Source organism: Tachysurus vachellii, chromosome 2 (genome assembly GCF_030014155.1).
Source record: "Tachysurus vachellii isolate PV-2020 chromosome 2, HZAU_Pvac_v1, whole genome shotgun sequence".
NCBI classification, from domain to species: domain Eukaryota; kingdom Metazoa; phylum Chordata; class Actinopteri; order Siluriformes; family Bagridae; genus Tachysurus; species Tachysurus vachellii.
Window position 1 is genome coordinate 20,865,192 of NC_083461.1, and position 18,298 is coordinate 20,883,489.

At 41.9% G+C, this 18,298-nt stretch overlaps 1 protein-coding gene across 4 annotated transcripts; it reads right to left on the reverse strand.

Moving 5' to 3' along the window:
- Positions 1-754: 754 nt before the first annotated feature.
- Positions 755-10,861, reverse strand: smarcd2 (SWI/SNF related, matrix associated, actin dependent regulator of chromatin, subfamily d, member 2). 4 transcript variants are annotated; one of them, XM_060863354.1, is made up of 13 exons: positions 10,553-10,861; positions 8,586-8,764; positions 8,333-8,375; positions 8,099-8,239; positions 7,823-7,942; positions 6,670-6,765; positions 5,984-6,085; positions 5,250-5,411; positions 5,079-5,176; positions 4,857-4,992; positions 4,486-4,608; positions 3,787-3,888; positions 755-3,195 (listed from the first exon to the last, which is right to left on the reverse strand). In XM_060863354.1, exons 1-13 carry the CDS (start codon positions 10,688-10,690, stop codon positions 3,085-3,087), a joined length of 1,551 nt encoding a protein of 516 aa, XP_060719337.1. In that variant the 5' UTR covers positions 10,691-10,861; the 3' UTR covers positions 755-3,084. The 4 variants fall into 4 exon arrangements, with proteins under 4 accessions (XP_060719337.1, XP_060719346.1, XP_060719354.1 ...); XM_060863363.1 differs by having other exon boundaries at positions 8,117-8,239; positions 10,553-10,859; XM_060863371.1 differs by having other exon boundaries at positions 755-3,164; positions 10,553-10,859.
- Positions 10,862-18,298: the final 7,437 nt, after the last annotated feature.

The window sequence follows — 18,298 nt, forward strand, 5'->3', positions numbered from 1 at the left end:
GTAAGAATGGTTGGCTGCTGAGTATCTGAACACTTTTCGTTTTTCAGATATGATAAGGAATGATATAAGCTAGTTGAGGCGTGTTCTGTGAAAAATCATATGCTGACAAAGAAGAACAATATATCTGCCGGGTCGGCCAGAAAGCAGCTGTCTCCATCAATCACTCAAGGCGGTCCATATAGTGAGGAGTGTGTATGTGTGTGTGTTTTCTCCCTTTTATAGCAGCCTGTAAGTATATTAGGATTCCCACAGGCCAGAAAAGATCCTTTCATATAAAAACTATGCACAAATGACATTTTGAAAGAAGAGCATTTTTGTTAAGGCCAAGCATTTTATTGTACAAAAAAAAAAAAATTTACAAAGGAAGTTTTAAAAAGTGTAAAAAAAAAAAAGTACAGAAGTCAATCACTACAAAATAGAACAGATTTTTTTGTCATATAAAAATCTTTTTTTTTTTTTCCATTCAACGTTATAAAAAAAAAAAGGAAAGAGTAAATTATAAAAACAATGGCACATTTAATACAGGAACTGTAATAGTCACAGACCAGTAAAAGAAAGAAAAATGGCTGTTTTATACTTTACGGAATCTTTCAGGGCAAAATTCAAATTTCTACACCTTTTTCCACACAACTCTATTAGTGATCAGCCAAAATGTGTAACTAATGAACATTTACATTCTAATGAAAAAGGCAGGGGACCAGCCATGGCAACAAGCAGTCAGACACGCCTACCGGAGACCAACTTCAAACGTACATAAAGTTCACAATACATTTTTATTGCTTATTTGTCATTTAAATGACTAAAGTAAATTCATTAGAAATATAGCAGGACGGTTTTATTCCTTGTAAACATGGTTGGTGGTTTGTCAGTCAAAAGCTCCACTTTCTGCAGCACAATGTGCTTTTCTATGTATTATTCTCTGTACATTTCTGTGCTTCTGTAACTCATTTCTCACTTGCTAAATGAACACTAAGAACACCCAGTCCCCTGCATTTAGAGAAATACTTATCAAAATTCTACTTTATGATTCACATCAAGTAACGTAATATTCAAGTAACACAATGATCATTTTGGACCTCTGACTCCACACTGCTGAAATAACAGCTTAATTAGTTACTAATTTTAAATCATTCTTTTTAAAAATACTGAACGTTATTTAATAAGCTAATTATGGGTGGTTGTATTATCTTTGTGAATGGATTCTTTTATTTAGGCTAGCTGAATAGAAAATAGATGTGCTAAATATGTAGTTAGCGTCCTTGATAAATATGAACTACATAAACAAAATAGCTTGTGAGGTTCAACATCATGGTACTTCGTAGCAACAACAAAAAGCACGACGCTGATTAGAACAATTTGTTGCATTTAAGGAAACGTCTCGGCTGATGAACTTGCGTTTAAAATAAGTGTAGAAATTTGAGCTCAGCCCAAATTGACCCGTTAAAATATCCACGTTTGCTCAATTCTCTCTCCTCTGGAGTCCAAATTTATATACTCATATACGGAATGTAAGAAGCAAAAACCAGAGCAAATTCACTTGAAACAAAGCGCACAGTATGGCTTTAATATGGCTGTTGTCTGGCTTGTTACCAGGGCAACAAGCTGGTAGGATAAAACCTGCTCAGGAGAAGCGTATTTAACAGAAAGACTTAATACAGTTTAGTGAATTGTTTCCACGTTTTGGTTTGTATGGATAAGAATACGGCTTAAACATACAGCTTACTCCTGCACCCTGTTAAAGGAAGTGTTAGATTGTAAGATATACAGTGCTGTGTGTAAGTATTCACCTCCAATCCATTTTTCACATTGTGTATAACTGATATGGACTTTGTGCTAGTTTTTGTAAACTCTTGACACAGAATCCGAATAAATGTTCACATTAATATAGTCTGCCAAGTTATTTACCAGAAAAAAAAAAACAAGCTCCAGTACAATGTAATCTTGCAAAAGGATAAGGTTCGGTTGTATTTATTATATAACCACATATCCCACGCCTTTTTATGGGAACACTGTGAGAACACCATGGTGAAGCAAGGTGGTGGTAGAATCATGTTTTAGGGAGGCTTTTTCTTGAGCAAGTGACATTGAGCTGCTCAGGGCAAGAGGATGGATTCAAATATAAATGGGTACAATTTATATTGTACAATATTACACAAACTTTCCATATTCAGTGAAATTTTGGTGAAGATTTATGACAATCCTATTTAAGTTGGTTTTATTTCCATGACTTTATGTGGAAAAGTCCATGTTGGGGTGAGGCACTGCATTTCCTTTGGCATTTGCCAGATTATCACAAGATGCATGCTTTTTCAAGATGAGTAAAACCAAAATGTGGTAACTATATTCACTGTTAAAGGAACTTTACAAAGCAAACAGAACTCAGATACCCTGACTCTGGTTTAGTACCACATTAAAACTAAATATTGTGCAGAAGAAAAACTGAGAAGTTTTAATTGGCTTCCGGTCTCCTCCATCCCACTCTCTACATCGAATAAGTCACTCTGGTGCACACGTGAGTCAGCTCGGATACACAAATATGTCTCTCGAGTACAACGATCAGGATTAGACTGGAGACAACATCTGATCTTGGATGTTTTAAAGCATCACCAGAGAACAGGAATTGGATTTCCTCTTTACCACTAAGGCAATCTGACATCACTTAGAAATGGCTTACACTCCTACCTGCTGTTTATAAACATGGCTGTGTTCTGTCACCGTTACAATTGGCATAACGGGACAGACAGACAGACAGACAGACACACACACACACAGACAGACAGACAGACAGACAGACACACCTTCCATTTCATCTTGTTGGCAAAAGTAAGAAACAAGGCAGCTATGGCTTGGAAACTTGTTAGAAACAAATTCACACTGGACGTCCAAACTTCATAATTTGCTAAAATTGCAATACCAAAGACAAGGCAAATACACTCTACGAAGTGAACAATTAGAAAAATGCTTTCAAACATGAAACAACTGCAATAGTAACGAATCCGTGACCTGAGGAATTCGTTACATTTTAAGCCCCCCCCCAAAAAAAGAAAGTTTGCATAATATGCAGAATTTCTTCAGCATGCCGTCTTAAGACACTGTAATTCCTCTGGGGTTTAGGTGAGGCGGATCCCGAGTACCTGCTCCAGCTCCTGTCTCCTCTGCTGGACCTGAGAACCACCAAGACAAGCTGACTGATTTCTGGAAGAAGTCACCAGTGTGAACGATTTGTAACAGTCACAGGTAAAGCTGTCTCCAAACAAGTTTTAGGTGTTTTCATCTTCTCACATCATGTGTTTATAGATTGTTTACTTAAAAATACTGTTTAAACCTTTAAAGGAGCTGTTTGTAATTTTTTAAGCTCTCCACTGCCTGCAAGGTGAAGTGCAATGAAAAACATCCACAAGCTGCTGTTTACTAGGCTGCAACGGCACATGACTTGTGTTTAAAGGTAAAAGAGGTGGAGTTATACAGGCAAGGCCAAATATATGCCCTGGAGAGGGGAACAAAATTAATAAAATCATCGAAACAGCCTCCTGAAACTAAGAAACTGGTTTGTTACGTGGCAGGGTGATTACTGAGACTTGCAGGGATTTCTTTTAAATATGATTATTGCAGGCACCAGGAAGCCTTTTCAACTACACGAGACAACACGTTTCATTTTAAGTTTAAACTCTTAATTTCCAGTGATAAAAAGTCAAGTTGTCTTTTTCACACCAGTAATGTCTATTCCTATTTAAGTATAAATAAGCAGCCATGGCTACATGAGTTGATCGATGTCAGAACACATACCTTGGAGAATACGTAGCGGCCCACAGCCTCCTGGATCCAGGGAGCCTGGTAGAACTCGGTCCTCCTCTCCTCCTCTGTGTTCCCAGCAGTGTCTGTCATCAACTGAATCAGACAAAACACACACACACACACAAGTCGGGCCAAATGACTTTTTAATGAAAACCAGTAGTGAAGCTCACAAGCTCAGATGCTGAGTAACTCCAAGCTCTTGGCTCGACATTTAGAATTTTCAAAAATATTGGTGTCTCCATAACACCGCTGCTACAGTCAAATGCCATGTGACCTTAATTATCACCATAGCGATATTACAACGTAGTGCTTCAGAAAATTCATTTTGCTTCTGAAATTTTTATTCCATTGATTTTGAGCTAGAACTCTCTGGCTATTTTCACAATACTTTTAGCTTCCCCCATCAGTACACTTCTCCTACCAAAGTACAGCATTATATGGACACTGGAGACTCCTTCCATACATGTTTAACAAACAAAAATAAAAACATGATTTACTTTGTAAAACAACCCAAATTTAAACCGGGTTATTTTTAGTCCTAGATTATGTGAATGCGTCAAAACAAGTAGGCCATTCATGCTCCTATCCGAGCCTTGTGGTTATATGTAAATAACCCAGGTACAAGAAGTTAATGAGAACTGAATGTTGTTGGTGGATTAATGCGGTGGTTGACAGGGGGATTGTGGGTACCTTAAGGTCTCGGCTCTGAGACTTGAGCCAGTCCTGGATAAAGTCCTGAGGGTTGTTGCTGAAGCTCAGCATAAAGTCTCGCTGCGTTTTCAGCTGGTTTATTGACTCAATGGTCTCATGGATCTGATGAGCAACAGGAGCAATTAATAAAAACAAACTATATTTATCAGGGCTCTGATAATTCACATCAATGACTGTTTAAGCAGCTCGTATACACACATGCACACACAAAGTCAGTCACTGACAGACACACACAGTGGGGTCACAGACAGAAACACACACAGTGGGGTCACAGACAGACACACATGTGCACACACACAGCCCCCCCCACACAGTGTCACCCGCACCCCCCCACACAGTGTCACCCGCACCTTCATCTCCAGGGCTGCAATTTCCTGCTGGTTGGTGGTGGAAGAGAGAAAGCTGATCATCTGGCTCTTCAGCGGATCGTCCACTTCTACATCTATGTCGAAGCACGCAGTCTTCTTCTGGTCATTCGGGTCCACGCTGTCCACAAGCAGGGACAAGACTTTTTTTTTTTATAAAACGCAGTGAGATGTGTGATTTGATGCAAAAGCAGCATGCATACACACCTGATGACGTGGTTAATGACAATGGGGTCCGGGTGCTGTAGGAGTCCCGCCAGCTTCATGGGGATCTCTGAGAACCTCATTCGGTGGCAGGCGAAGATCTGAAATAAGAGACAGGAGTGTTGATCTCTGCACTGACCGCTAGACCTCGGGTGAATGTTTCGCTACACGTACCTGTCTGAAGTAGCGGTTGCAGTTTATATATTCTTTCTCATGACAGTCCTGCAGTTTGTTGTTCTTGATGTAGAGCCAGAGCGCCTGCATGATGCTGGCTCGGGTTTGAGTGTGAACGCCCAGGAGCCGTGCTAACCGCGGGTCCAGCTTGTACTGTGGTGGCTTTGACAGGGAACGCAGAAAGAAAAATCAGTGTTAACACATTACATTAGCCCTGATGCATGGCATACATATGCCCCTTTTCCACAAAGGCAGTTTGAGTGCTGGTTCGGAGCCAGAGCCTAATTTAAAATCTGTTCTTTCTTTTTCGACACCCAAAGCACCGGCTCTGAACCTTGAAAAGTGGTTCTTAAGTAGCACCAAAACTTTGCTGGTCTAGACTTAAGAACCGCTTGCGTCAGGGGCGAGGTTACTGTGACCGACAAGACTAGCGCCATTTTTAAATCAGGATTCGCCGCGTTTGGATGCCAATGTGGCTTCGCAACACCATGAGCGTTAACAGTAAAGCAACATCCGCCATTGTTGATATTGTGTTTGCCGCTTCTGTGCTAACGTTGCTGTATAACGTTGTATACAGTGACGTAAGACTTGGCTCTGTGATGGCCCATAGAAAGGCAAACTGGTTCTTAGAAGGCTCGCCAGTGGAGCCAACTTCAGCACTAGCTCTGTTTCTTTCTGGTGGAAAAGGGGGCAACAGTAAACCAAAAGTTTTGTAAAAGTACTGGCAGTGTTACCTGGTGGTCCAGCATGAGCAGCAGTGTGCATTTCACACTCACGTCTCCAGGCCGCTTAACCTGAAAGCCGTCTGTCTCCTGAGTGGTCGGCATCCTATGCCACTGACAACACAAATACAAACATGCTCAAACACACTTCCCTGATGAGCTTCCCATCATCTAGTAATATTTCCTGATTTCCGTTTAATTCTGGTTTCCCTGATGATCAGTTTAACTGCAATATTTTAAAAATAGTAGAATACGTATAATTTTAAATTGATTTACCTAGACATTTAAACTACTTGCCCTCGGTAATTTTTAAAGTATATATTTTAACAAATATATTTTACTCATAGCATTATTTATATCAATTTATTTACAATTTCTCAAAACATACCTACAGTATTTTTGTATATTTATTTACAAAGTGTAATAATATCTACTAACCCATTATTACTCACAAATACCTAGTTACACAATTTGTTTTAACATTTTTATTTTTACTTCAGTATTCAACTTGATTTTAGAAAGCATTTGTAACACTGTGTTTATTCCTAGTATTTAATTAAAAAAAGTTTATTAAAATCAAGATTAAAAGTATTGGCACTTTTGACTGTGTTTGGCTCGCATGCCACCGATAAGGAAAGGTTTGCACTTTTATATTTAAAACAAACTCACTGTGCCTTAAATTTGTTTTACTGCTTTACCTCCACCAAGTGGTTGTCTGGACCATACAGCTCCTTATCCAGCTCAATGACAAGACTTTTAAAGAAGGAAGAAAACTTTCTTTTCTGTTTCCCAGGCTATGGATGGATGGAGAGGGGGGGGGCAGAGGGAGACAGGGAGAGAGAGAGAGAGAGGCAGAGAGAGAGAGAGCGGGGGCAGAGGGAGACAGGGAGGGGGGGGCAGAGGGAGACAGAGAGAGAGGGACAGAGAGAGAGGGGGACAGAGACAGGGAGAGGATGGGGGGGGGAACATAGGGAGACAGAGAGAGAGAGAGAGAGAAAGAGAGAGAAACCGTTAGTTCTTATGTTCTTGATTAGCAGACTGATGTATTATTTGGGCCTAAACACACACACACACACCCCTTCCAGCAATTGCGAAACCGTTCCCCTACTTTCAGCTTTCACCACTCTAATGCCGTCTTAACCACTGAAGCAGCAACACAATAAGAAAGAAACAAGTTTCAGTTCTTTTTAACCCCTGTGAAAGCCTTTGAGCCAGGGCGTAGTCATCATGGGAAATTTCCACAGCACATTTGCTTGAGCGAGTTGGCTGAAGGCACAGTGTGAGATGAGATGAAGAACAGCATCAGAACAGTCATTACAAGCCCTTGTTTGACTTTTCACTGCTATATTTGGATTGTGATGCTTCATGGTGACTGCTAACTCCCTGCTAGTTACCTTACTATTCCTCATAATATTAACAAAAACATTTGCTGTTCAATGAAGAAAAGCACAACCAGCAGCAGCAGCGGATAAGCAATCTAGCTAAATTAGCAGACTGTAGCATGTCTCACTGGTGTTAGACACTTGCCTGTTTGCTATATATAAAATTAGCTACATTTTAAAATAGGAACAACTTTGAGCCAACAAATTCTACACACTCAAGCTACAAAACAAGGTTAGGTGTATCCTGAGTATAAGCTAGCTAACAACAGAATGATTTAGTGACCATGAAAACCAGACAGAAGTATCCGGAACAACAACATATTCTTTAGAGTTCATGATAAATTATGAAGAAAACCCTCAAAAGGACCAAAGTTACACGTAGCATGAACCACTAATGAGAAAAGTACATGCTTATTTTAACATGCTTGTTCTAACCTGACATATCTAGACTAACAGCCCCACAACTTACATCCTCCAGGAGTTTGCCCTCCACTCTAAGCTCCCATGATGCCACTTTCTCCGACTCTTCCCCCTCAGGTTTGGCAGGTGTGCAGGAGTTTGAGATGTAGATCCTCAGCTTGCGCTTTTGCTTTAGAGACCAAAAATAAATAACTTTTTTATTTTTTTTTTTTTTTACAATTTTAAGATTCAAAACCTGACAAAAAAAAAAACAAAAAAACTTAACATCTCAGTTTTAACCAGAATTATGGAACTGCATACTACTCTGATCCACATACACACTCACACAGCTTTTTGGTGTTACCGTGATAGGCTTCTTGATGGCCTCCTGAATCTCCATTCGCTTGCGAGCAATGGTCTGGTCCAGCTTCCTCTCAAAAGCCAGAAGGTCCATGTAGGCCTGAGACTCAGGAACCAGGTCCCGGATCTGCACCAAACAAAACAGCAAGAACACTTAAACACCAGGTGATGACAAACACTAACACACGCACTCTCAGTATAGGCCTTAGCTAAAACTCACCCTCTGGGGTAGAACTTTGTCAGCCATTTTGCGTCGTTTCAGCCTAAAACAAGCAAAAAACATCATGTGATGAGTAAAGCTGTTCAATATTCAGCATGTAATTAATAATAATGACATGACAGTGGTGTGTTGAAGCAGAGAAAACCCCAAGATTGATTATTTTCCTATAATAGCATGCCCTATAGTGTTTGATTTCTCTTATTGTTCATTGTGTTACAGAAAACTGGAGAAACAGCAGGCTTGTGGTACTCACCCTCTCCGAGGTCCCATCACCGCCCCTGCCTGCTGTTGAAGGAGTCTCTTGCGTGCCGAGTCCATCGCGGTCTGGGGCATGCTGGGTCGAACGGTCATAGACCCGCTGTATGACGGCCCGGGCATCGGAGAACCCATGCTACCCATTGGCATGGTACGGCCAGGAGGGACAGCAGGACGCTGAATACACACACACACACACACAATGAACATGTGTAATAAAGATACACTCAAAGATAATCTGATTATCCTGATTCACACCGGAGGCACATCGCATGTGTCTCACCTGCCTTTCCGCATGAGATAAAAATCAATCTGGGTAAGAGTGTCTGCCAAATTCCGTAAATGTAATGAATGAAATACTACAATACAATACCGAATGAAATAGGGCAAGCAGGAGAAATCTGCTAATAACCACCCCACCCCCAGTCCACACCTCGTTTTTTTAGCCAGACACTCTGAATAAATGCCTCTTAGTGGGTGACACACACTGTTAGAAATTATTATATAATAGCAAACAAGAACAATTTATTGCCAAAAAGCACACCAAGTAGGGCTCTCATTGCGCTTTTTGTTATTCCCTGTTCTGCCAGCTGGAATAACAAAATTGTTCCCCTACAATCACGACAAGCAGGTTAGTCATTAACCAGTGTGTATTTGTGTTTACTTTCTACCCCAAGGGCATATGGCTGTTCCTCTTTTCACAAGTCCACCTCACAAAGAAAATCAATAAAATAAACAAGAGCAGGCAGATCCTACATTTAACTTACATTTGTTTGGCAACACAGGCAGCATTGACACCATTGCCAGGTTTGTGGCTTTTACATTACATAAGTCTTCTCTTTCTGTGCCACAAAACTAGACTAAAGTGCTATACTGAGAGGAAAAAAAAGGCTGCAATAAAAGTCCTTATTCCTGAGATTAAATCCATATACACTGCATTGGACAAAACAAAGGGAAAGTGTAAGTGCAGACAACAGAGCTGTGATGGATTTGCTCAAAAACTCAATACTCGAAAGATTGGGAAAAGGAATGTCAGTAGTAGTTAATGACAAATTTAAGTTTTTTACATTTTTTTAATATATAAAATATTTAAAAACCAGTGTGCACTGAAGTGAACTTGCTGTCTCACACAAAGACTGAAATTTCAGTGTCTGAAACTAGTCGACTAGATTCAGGTCTTTTTCTGACAACCTTCACTAACAACATGATGGACTATGAAGGATGCCTGAATTAGGGAATTGCATTTGACTACGTTTTAAGTTTAAAACCAGCATATATATTTGGCCTAAATAACTCAACCAATTAGACACCAGTGTTGTTGTTTTGAACCTTTTTCATACCACGTGACCCAAAAATTATGACGATCCAAAAAAATTAAAATAATAATAAAAGTAACGGACGAGGTTTTAAAACAACGTAACATTTACTTTATGTACTTTCTAATAATATTTTACAATAAAAACAGCCGTTTTGTAGAGCATTGTTCTCAGATATGCCACATTACGAGGTCGTAATCCAAACGCCTCCTTGTTTAACACTTAGGGGACTATAAAGTGGTCTGAAAGCATTATTTCACACCCTAGGTAGTGCACCTAGGTAGTGAGCATGGAGCTGTATTGGGACACCGCCCGCCCTTAAACGCGGAAGTTGGACTGAGCGCTCGCAGAAGTTTTAAAAATGTGAAATTTATATATATATATATAGAGAGAGAGAGAGAGAGAGAGAGAAGAGAGAGAGAGAGAGAGAGTTTAATGACTGCGCACTTTGCGTTGTTTACTTCACTAATTTTACGTGCTAGCAATTTAGCTTAGCTTTAGCCATGTTTACTAGGAAATGGTTACATACATTGTTGTTTTATTTTTTATAAACAAAAGCACTACGTTGGAAAACAATGGAAAATAACATTAAATGCAAAAAAATAAATATCTGAAAAAAAGCTAATATGTTGATAACACGGCTGTTTACCGGATACTGGTTAACTGGGTTCGGCATTGCTCGGTAGGCCGGATTCATGGCTGCCATCCGCGGGTGGCCAGGAGAGTTTATACCGGAGTTCATCACCGGGGCGCCCGGTGTAGTAGGGAACGCCGCTCTGGACGCCATCTGTGTACTCAAGAGTGAAAAGAAGACGTTCTTCTAATAGTAAATGTTTTATATACACGTATAAAAAACAAAACACCAAACTAATTTCCTGATTCCGAAAGCACTCGTCGATCGTGTATCATCTCTACTTCCCTTGAAGCGTCTTGTCAAACCGTCTCTCCCCCTCATTCCTATCGCAACGATTGGTTCGTTAAGAACCTTTTCAAGAGTTTCGACCAATGGCAACACATACGGAAGTGGGTTCGGTTGGTGGGTGTGGTTAATTCCTGCCCACATGACTCGATGAGTCATTTCATTTACATAAATTTAAGTGACTCTCTTGAACTGAATCATATGAGTCATTTAATTTAATTTAAGTGACTCTCTTGAACTGAATCATATGAGTCATTTAATTTAATTTAAGTGACTCTCTTGAACTGAATCATTTGCCATTTAATTTAATTAATTTAAGTGACTCTCGAACTGAATCATTTGAGTCATATCCATCCATCCATCCATCCATCCATCCATTTTCTGCCTCAAGTGGAGGAGTTTAAGTATCTTGGGGTCTTGTTCACGAGTGAGGGAAGGATGGAACGGGAGATTGACAGGCGGATCGGTGTATCCTATGCAGTGATGCGCTCGATATACCGGTCTGTTGTGGTGAAGAAAGAGCTGAGCTGAAAGGCGAAGCTCTCTATTTACCAGTCGATCTACGTTCCTACCCTCACCTATGGTCATGAGCTTTGGGTCATGACCGATTGGACAAGATCCCGGATACAGGCGGCCGAAATGTGTTTCCTTTGTAGGGTGGCTCTGTTCTCGGATGCCTCCTGGACGCCTTCCTGGGGAGGTGTTCTGGGCATGTCCAACCGGGAGGAAGCCACAGGGAAGACCTAGGACACGCTGGAGGGACTATGTCTCTCGGCTGGCCTGGAAACGCCTCGGTATTCCCCCGGAGGAGCTGGAGGAAGTGTCTGGGGAGAGGGAAGTCTGGGTGTCCCTGCTCAGACTGCTGCCCCTGCGACCCGGCCCCGGATAAGCGGTAGAAGATGGATGGATGGATGGATAATCTTCCTGATAAAACAGAGATAAACAGCATTATAACATAAGTGCAAATATCCTTATGTCAGGCATATGTAGTGTCATGCTAAGATTTAGAGTTGTGCAAATTGATTTTAAAAATGCAATGCAATGTAATCTGTTAATTAGAAAATAGGTATTATAGGAATAGGAAAAATGCCCAAGTCATTAGCAAGCTGAATCAAATGACTCACTGAAAAGAGCTGGAATTCAGGAATCGAGTGTGGTCAGAATGAAGGGTTAAAGGTGCCCTGCCACACGTATTTCATTACTTTTGTGGTAATGTCTGAAGTTTACCATGGACTCTGTAACATTTTTTGTGTGAAAAAATGCCTTGGTTACCTTGTTTCAAGCCATTCTAGTGTGGTATAGAAAGCCTGCAGGAAGACAGCTCGATTTGCGCCAGTTCTCATGAATATTCAAATGAGCTATGCTGCTTGGCTCCGATTGGCTAACCGCTAGGATATGAGAGCATGACTATTCATTCACCCAGCGCAATAAGTAGCCTTGGCTAGAGGAAATTTGTTTACAATCACCATGAATTGCAGCAGAAAGGCTTCTTCACAAGCCTGTTGATGTTCAGCCATCCTTGCTGTATAGGAAACTCACTGAGCTACACGAATTCTGGGGGCGCGGTCTCAAGTGGGAGAGCTCATGAATAGTAATGAGCTCAGTCACTCTGACGTCAGACTGACAAGCTTTTCCAACTGACCTGATTTCTCCCCTTATTTCTTTTAAGTGGCTAGAACTGACCGGGGAGGTAACAGTTCGTTTTCAAATCCACGACACAACACAAACACATATGGACCTAACACATATCAAAAAATCCAAGTAAAAACGGTTTTGTGTGGAAGGGCACCTTTAAGTAAACAGGTTTGTTTGGCATAAATCTTTTATTATTAGGGTTCAAGCGCGAAGCGCTGGAAACCTATTGTTTTTGTTAGGATTTTTATTATTATTATTATTATTATTATTATTATTATTATTATTATTATTATTATTAGGGTTCAAGCGCGAAGCACTGGAAACCTATTGTTTTTGTTAGGATTTTTATTATTAGGGTTCAAGCGCGAAGTGCTGTTTTCCCGTAGTCGACGATGGAACGTCCCATAGACTTGAATGGGGAATTCCTAAAATTCCTCTAAGCTTTCACACACGCAGCGTGCGCAGAGCTCAGGCACGGCTTCTCTCCTGTGTTCTATGCAGTATAATAATAAGTAGAATCCCATAATGACTGCAGTATTGACATGAAATGTCCAAACCCTCAGTAGCCACTAATTGCCAAAAGTATTGGCACCCCACCGGGTATACTGGTGACGTCACGTGTAGCCCCGCCCCCAGAATAAGCGAAATCAAAAATGAGCACAATATGGACATGTCATATATCAAAACACTCAGCCCAATGAGGGGAACTGCCCCACGTGTATTTTGGTCACGTTACGTGACGTCACGTGTATAGCCCCGCCCCCAAAATAAGCGAAATCAAAAATTTGCACAACATGGACATGTGACATATCAAAACACTCAGCCCAATGAGGGGAAGTGCCTCACGTGTGTTATGGTCACGTCACGTCACGTGTCGTCACGTGTCATCACGTGAAAATAAAAAATTTGCACAACATGGACATGTGACATATCAAAACACTCAACACAATGAGGGGAACTGCCCCACGTGTATTTTGGTAACGTCACGTGACGTCACGTGTAGCCCCGCCCCCAAAATAAGCGAAATCAAAAATTTGCACAACATGGACATGTGACATATCAAAACACTCAGCACAATGAGGGGAACTGCCCCACGTGTATTTTGGTCACGTCACGTGACGTCACGTGTAGCCCCGCCCCCAAAATAAGCGAAATCAAAAATTAGCACAACATGGACATGTGACATATCAAAACACTCAGCACAATGAGGGGAACTGCCCCACGTGTATTTTGGTCACGTCACATGACGTCACGTGTAGCCCCGCCCCCAAAATAAGCGAAATCAAAAATTAGCACAACATGGACATGTCATATATCAAAACACTCAGCCCAATGAAGGGAAGTGCCTCACGTGTGTTATGGTCACGTCACGTCACGTGTCGTCACGTGTCATCACATGAAAATAAAAAATTTGCACAACACGGACATGTGACATATCAAAACACTCAGCCCAATGAGGGGAAGTGCCTCACATGTGTTATGGTCACGTCACGTCACGTGTCGTCACGTGTCATCACGTGAAAATAAAAGATTTGCACAACATGGACATGTGACATATCAAAACACTCAGCACAATGAGGGGAACTGCCTCATGGGTATTCGGATCATGTCACATGCTCATGTCCGCTCGCCTCCAAAAGTATTGGCACCCTAGCGGTCCAGTAGCTTTCACAATCTTTCTGTCCACTTGCCTCCAAAAGTAACACTAACCCTTATGTCCACTCGCCTCCAAAAAGCACCGGCCTTTGCGAATACTTGCACCGTCAAAGCCAACATCAAAGTTTGTCTCGACGAACTTTACAAATCTAGTTATTATTATTATTCTTCCGGACACTTTTTCGGCGCGTAACTTGTCCCGCAGCTTTTGTCCTAGACCCATGAATGAGGTGTCAAATCGACCGGCTCGTTTAGGAGAGGTGTGCTATGACTTTTATAAGCGATCGGAATTCCGGAATTCCCGGTACGGAAGCTCAAAGGGTTTTTTTTTCCCCATAGACTTGAATTGGGAATTCTTAAAATTCTTTTGTTCTCTCTGTAGATGTAAAGCACACTCTCAATACATGTAACTATCAACTCCACACTATCAATCCAATGATTCCACAAGTATTGGCCCCCAGTCAATACACTTTTGTCCAAAAGTATTGGCACCCCACCGGGTATTCACGTGACGTCACGTGTAGCCCCGCCCCCAAAATAAGCGAAATCAAAAAGTTAGCACAACATGGACATGTCATATATCAAAACACTCAGCCCGATGAGGGGGAACTGCCTCACGCGTGTTTTGGTCACATCACGTGACGTCACGTGTAGCCCCGCCCCCAAAGTAAGGGAAATCAAAAAGTTAGCACAACATGGACATGTCATACATCAAAACACTCAGCCCGATGAGGGGAACTGCCTCACGCGTGTTTTAGTCATGTCACGTGACGTCACGGGGTTCAAAGGGGAATTCTTGAAAATTTTAAGAATTCCCAATTCAAGTCTATGGGGAAAAAAAACCCCTTTGAGGTGTCAAATCGACCGGCTCGTTGAGGAGAGGTGTGCTATGACTTTTATAAGCGATCGGAATTCCGGAATTCCCGCTACGGAAGCTCAAAGGGTTTTTTTTTCCCCATAGACTTGAATGGGGAATTCTTAAAATTATTTTCTTCTCTCTGTAGATGTAAAGCACACTCTCAATACATGTAACTATCAACTCCACACTATCAATGTTTCCACAAGTATTGGCCCCCAGTCAATACACTTTTGTCCAAAAGTATTGGCACCCCACCGGGTATTCACGTGTAGCCCCGCCCCCAAAAACTGTTCTATGCAGTATAATAATAAGTAGAATTCCATAATGACTGCAGTTTTTACATGAAATGTCAAAACACTTAGTAGTCACTTTTGTCCAAAAGTATTGGCACCCCACCGGGTATTCACGTGACGTCACGTGTAGCCCCACCCCCAAGATAAGCGAAATCATAAATTTTGCAAGACATGGATGTGTCATATATCAAAACACTCAGCCCAATGAGGGGAACTGCCTCACGCGTGTTTTAGTGACGTCACGTGACGTCACGTGTAGCCCCGCCCCCAAAATAAGCGAAATCAAAAAGTTTGCACAACATGGACATGTCATATATCAAAACACTCAGCCCGATGAGGTTAACTGCCTCACGCGTGTTTTGGTCACGACACGTGACGTCACGTGTAGCCCCGCCCCCAAAATAAGCGAAATCAAAAAGTTTGCACAACATGGACATGTCATATATCAAAACACTCAGCAGGATGAGGGGAACTGCCTCACGCGTGTTTTGGTGACGTCACTTGACGTCACGTGTAGCCCCGCCCCCAAAATTAGCGAAATCAAAAAGTTAGCACAACATGGACATGTCATATATCAAAACACTCAGCCCGATGAGGGGAACTGCCTCACGCGTGTTTTGGTCACGCCACGTGACGTCACGTGTAGCCCCGCCCCAAAATAAGCGAAATCAAAAAGTTAGCACAACATGGACATGTCATATATCAAAACACTCAGCCCGATGAGAGGAACTGCCTCACGCGTGTTTTGGTCACATCACGTGACGTCACGTGTAGCCCCGCCCCCAAAATAATGATGAAGGGAACTTGCCACGTGCAAGCACCATTCACATTTTCTTCAGGAAATGTACATTCTAGTTATTATTATTCTTCTTCCGGACACTTTTTCGGCGCGTAACTTGTCCCGCAGCTTTTGTCCAAGACCCATGAATGAGGTGTCAAATCGACCGACTCGTTGAGGACAGGTGTGCTATGACTTTTATAAGCGATCGGAATTCCGGAATTCCCGGTACGGAAGCTCAAAGGGTTTTTTTTTTCCCATAGACTTGAATGGGGAATTCTTAAAATTCTTTTGTTCTCTCTGTAGATGTAAAAGAGACTCTCAATACATGTAACTATCAACTCCACACTATCAATCCAATGATTCCACAAGTATTGGCCCCCAGTCAATACACTTTTGTCCAAAAGTATTGGCTCCCCACCGGGTATTCACGTGACGTCATGTGTAGCCCCGCCCCCAACAAACTGTTCTATGCAGTATAATATTAAGTAGAATTCCATAATGACTGCAGTTTTGACATGAAATTTCAAAACACTTAGTAGTCACTTTTGAAATGTCAAAACACTTAGTAGCCACTTTTGTCCAAAAGTATTGGCACCCCACCGTGTATTCACGTGACGTCACGTGTAGCCCCGCCCCCAAAATAAGCGAAATCATAAGTTTTGCACAACATGGATGTGTCATATATCAAAACACTCAGCCCGATGAGGGGAACTGCCTCACGCCTGTTTTGGTCACGTCACGTGACGTCACGTGTAGCCCCGCCCCCAAAATAAGCAAAATCAAAAAGTTAGCACAACATGGACATGTCATATATCAAAACACTCAGCCCGATGAGGGGAACTGCCTCACGCGTGTTTTAGTCACATCACATGACGTCATGTGTAGCGCCGCCCCCAAAATAAGCGAAATCAAAAAGTTATTCATCAAATAAAATTTATCCACTTCCATTATAAACTTTGGAGGTTCATAACTCGGCAAGTTTTCGAGCGATTTACACCAAACTCGGACAGGTTCTTTAGGACGTTACTCCGGACGAAGTTTTTGTTTCGGCGTTCTGACGGAACTTTCGGTTTTCCCGTAGTCGACGATGGAACGTCCCATAGACTTGAATGGGGAATTCCTAAAATTCCTCTAAGCTTTCACACACGCAGCGTGCGCAGAGCTCAGGCACGGCTTCTCTCCTGTGTTCTATGCAGTATAATAATAAGTAGAATCCCATAATGACTGCAGTATTGACATGAAATGTCCAAACCCTCAGTAGCCACTTTTTGCCAAAAGTATTGGCACCCCACCGGGTATACTTGTGACGTCACGTGTAGCCCCGTCCCCAGAATAAGCGAAATCAAAAATGAGCACAATATGGACATGTCATATATCAAAACACTCAGCACAATGAGGGGAACTGCCTCACGTGTATTTTGGTCACGTCACGTGACGTCACGTGTAGCCCCGCCCCCAAAATAAGCAAAATCAAAAATTTGCACAACATGGACATGTGACATATCAAAACACTCAGCACAATGAGGGGAACTGCCTCACGTGTATTTTGATCACGTCATGTGACGTCACATGATGTGACATGACGTCATGTGAAAATCAAAAATTAGCACAACATGGACATGTGACATATCAAAACACTCAGCACAATGAGGGGAACTGCCTCATGGGTATTCGGATCACGTCACATGCTCATGTCCGCTTGCCTCCAAAAGTATTGGCACCCTAGCGGTCCAGTGGCTTTCACATTCTTTCTGTCCACTTGCCTACAAAAGTAACACTGACCCTTATGTCCACTCGCCTCCAAAAAGCACCGGCCTTTGCGAATACTTGCACAGTCAAAGCCAACATCAAAGTTTGTCTCGACGAACTTTACAAATCTAGTTATTATTATTATTCTTAGCCAAAAATTTATCAAGAGTAACTCCTCCTAGGGCTTTCGAGCCACATGCACCAAATTCGGATATGTCGTAGAACCTGGTCTGAACTCCGGACGAAGTTTTTGTTTCGGCGTTCCGACGGAACTTTCAGTTTTCCCGTAGTCGACGATGGAACGTCCCATAGACTTGAATGGGGAATTCCTAAAATTCCTCTAAGCTCTCACACACGCAGCGTGCGAAGAGCTCAGGCACGGCTTCTCTCCTGTGTTCTATGCAGTATAATAACAAGTAGAATCCCATAATGACTGCAGTATTGACATGAAATGTCCAAACCCTCAGTAGCCACTTTTTGCCAAAAGTAATGGCACCCCACCG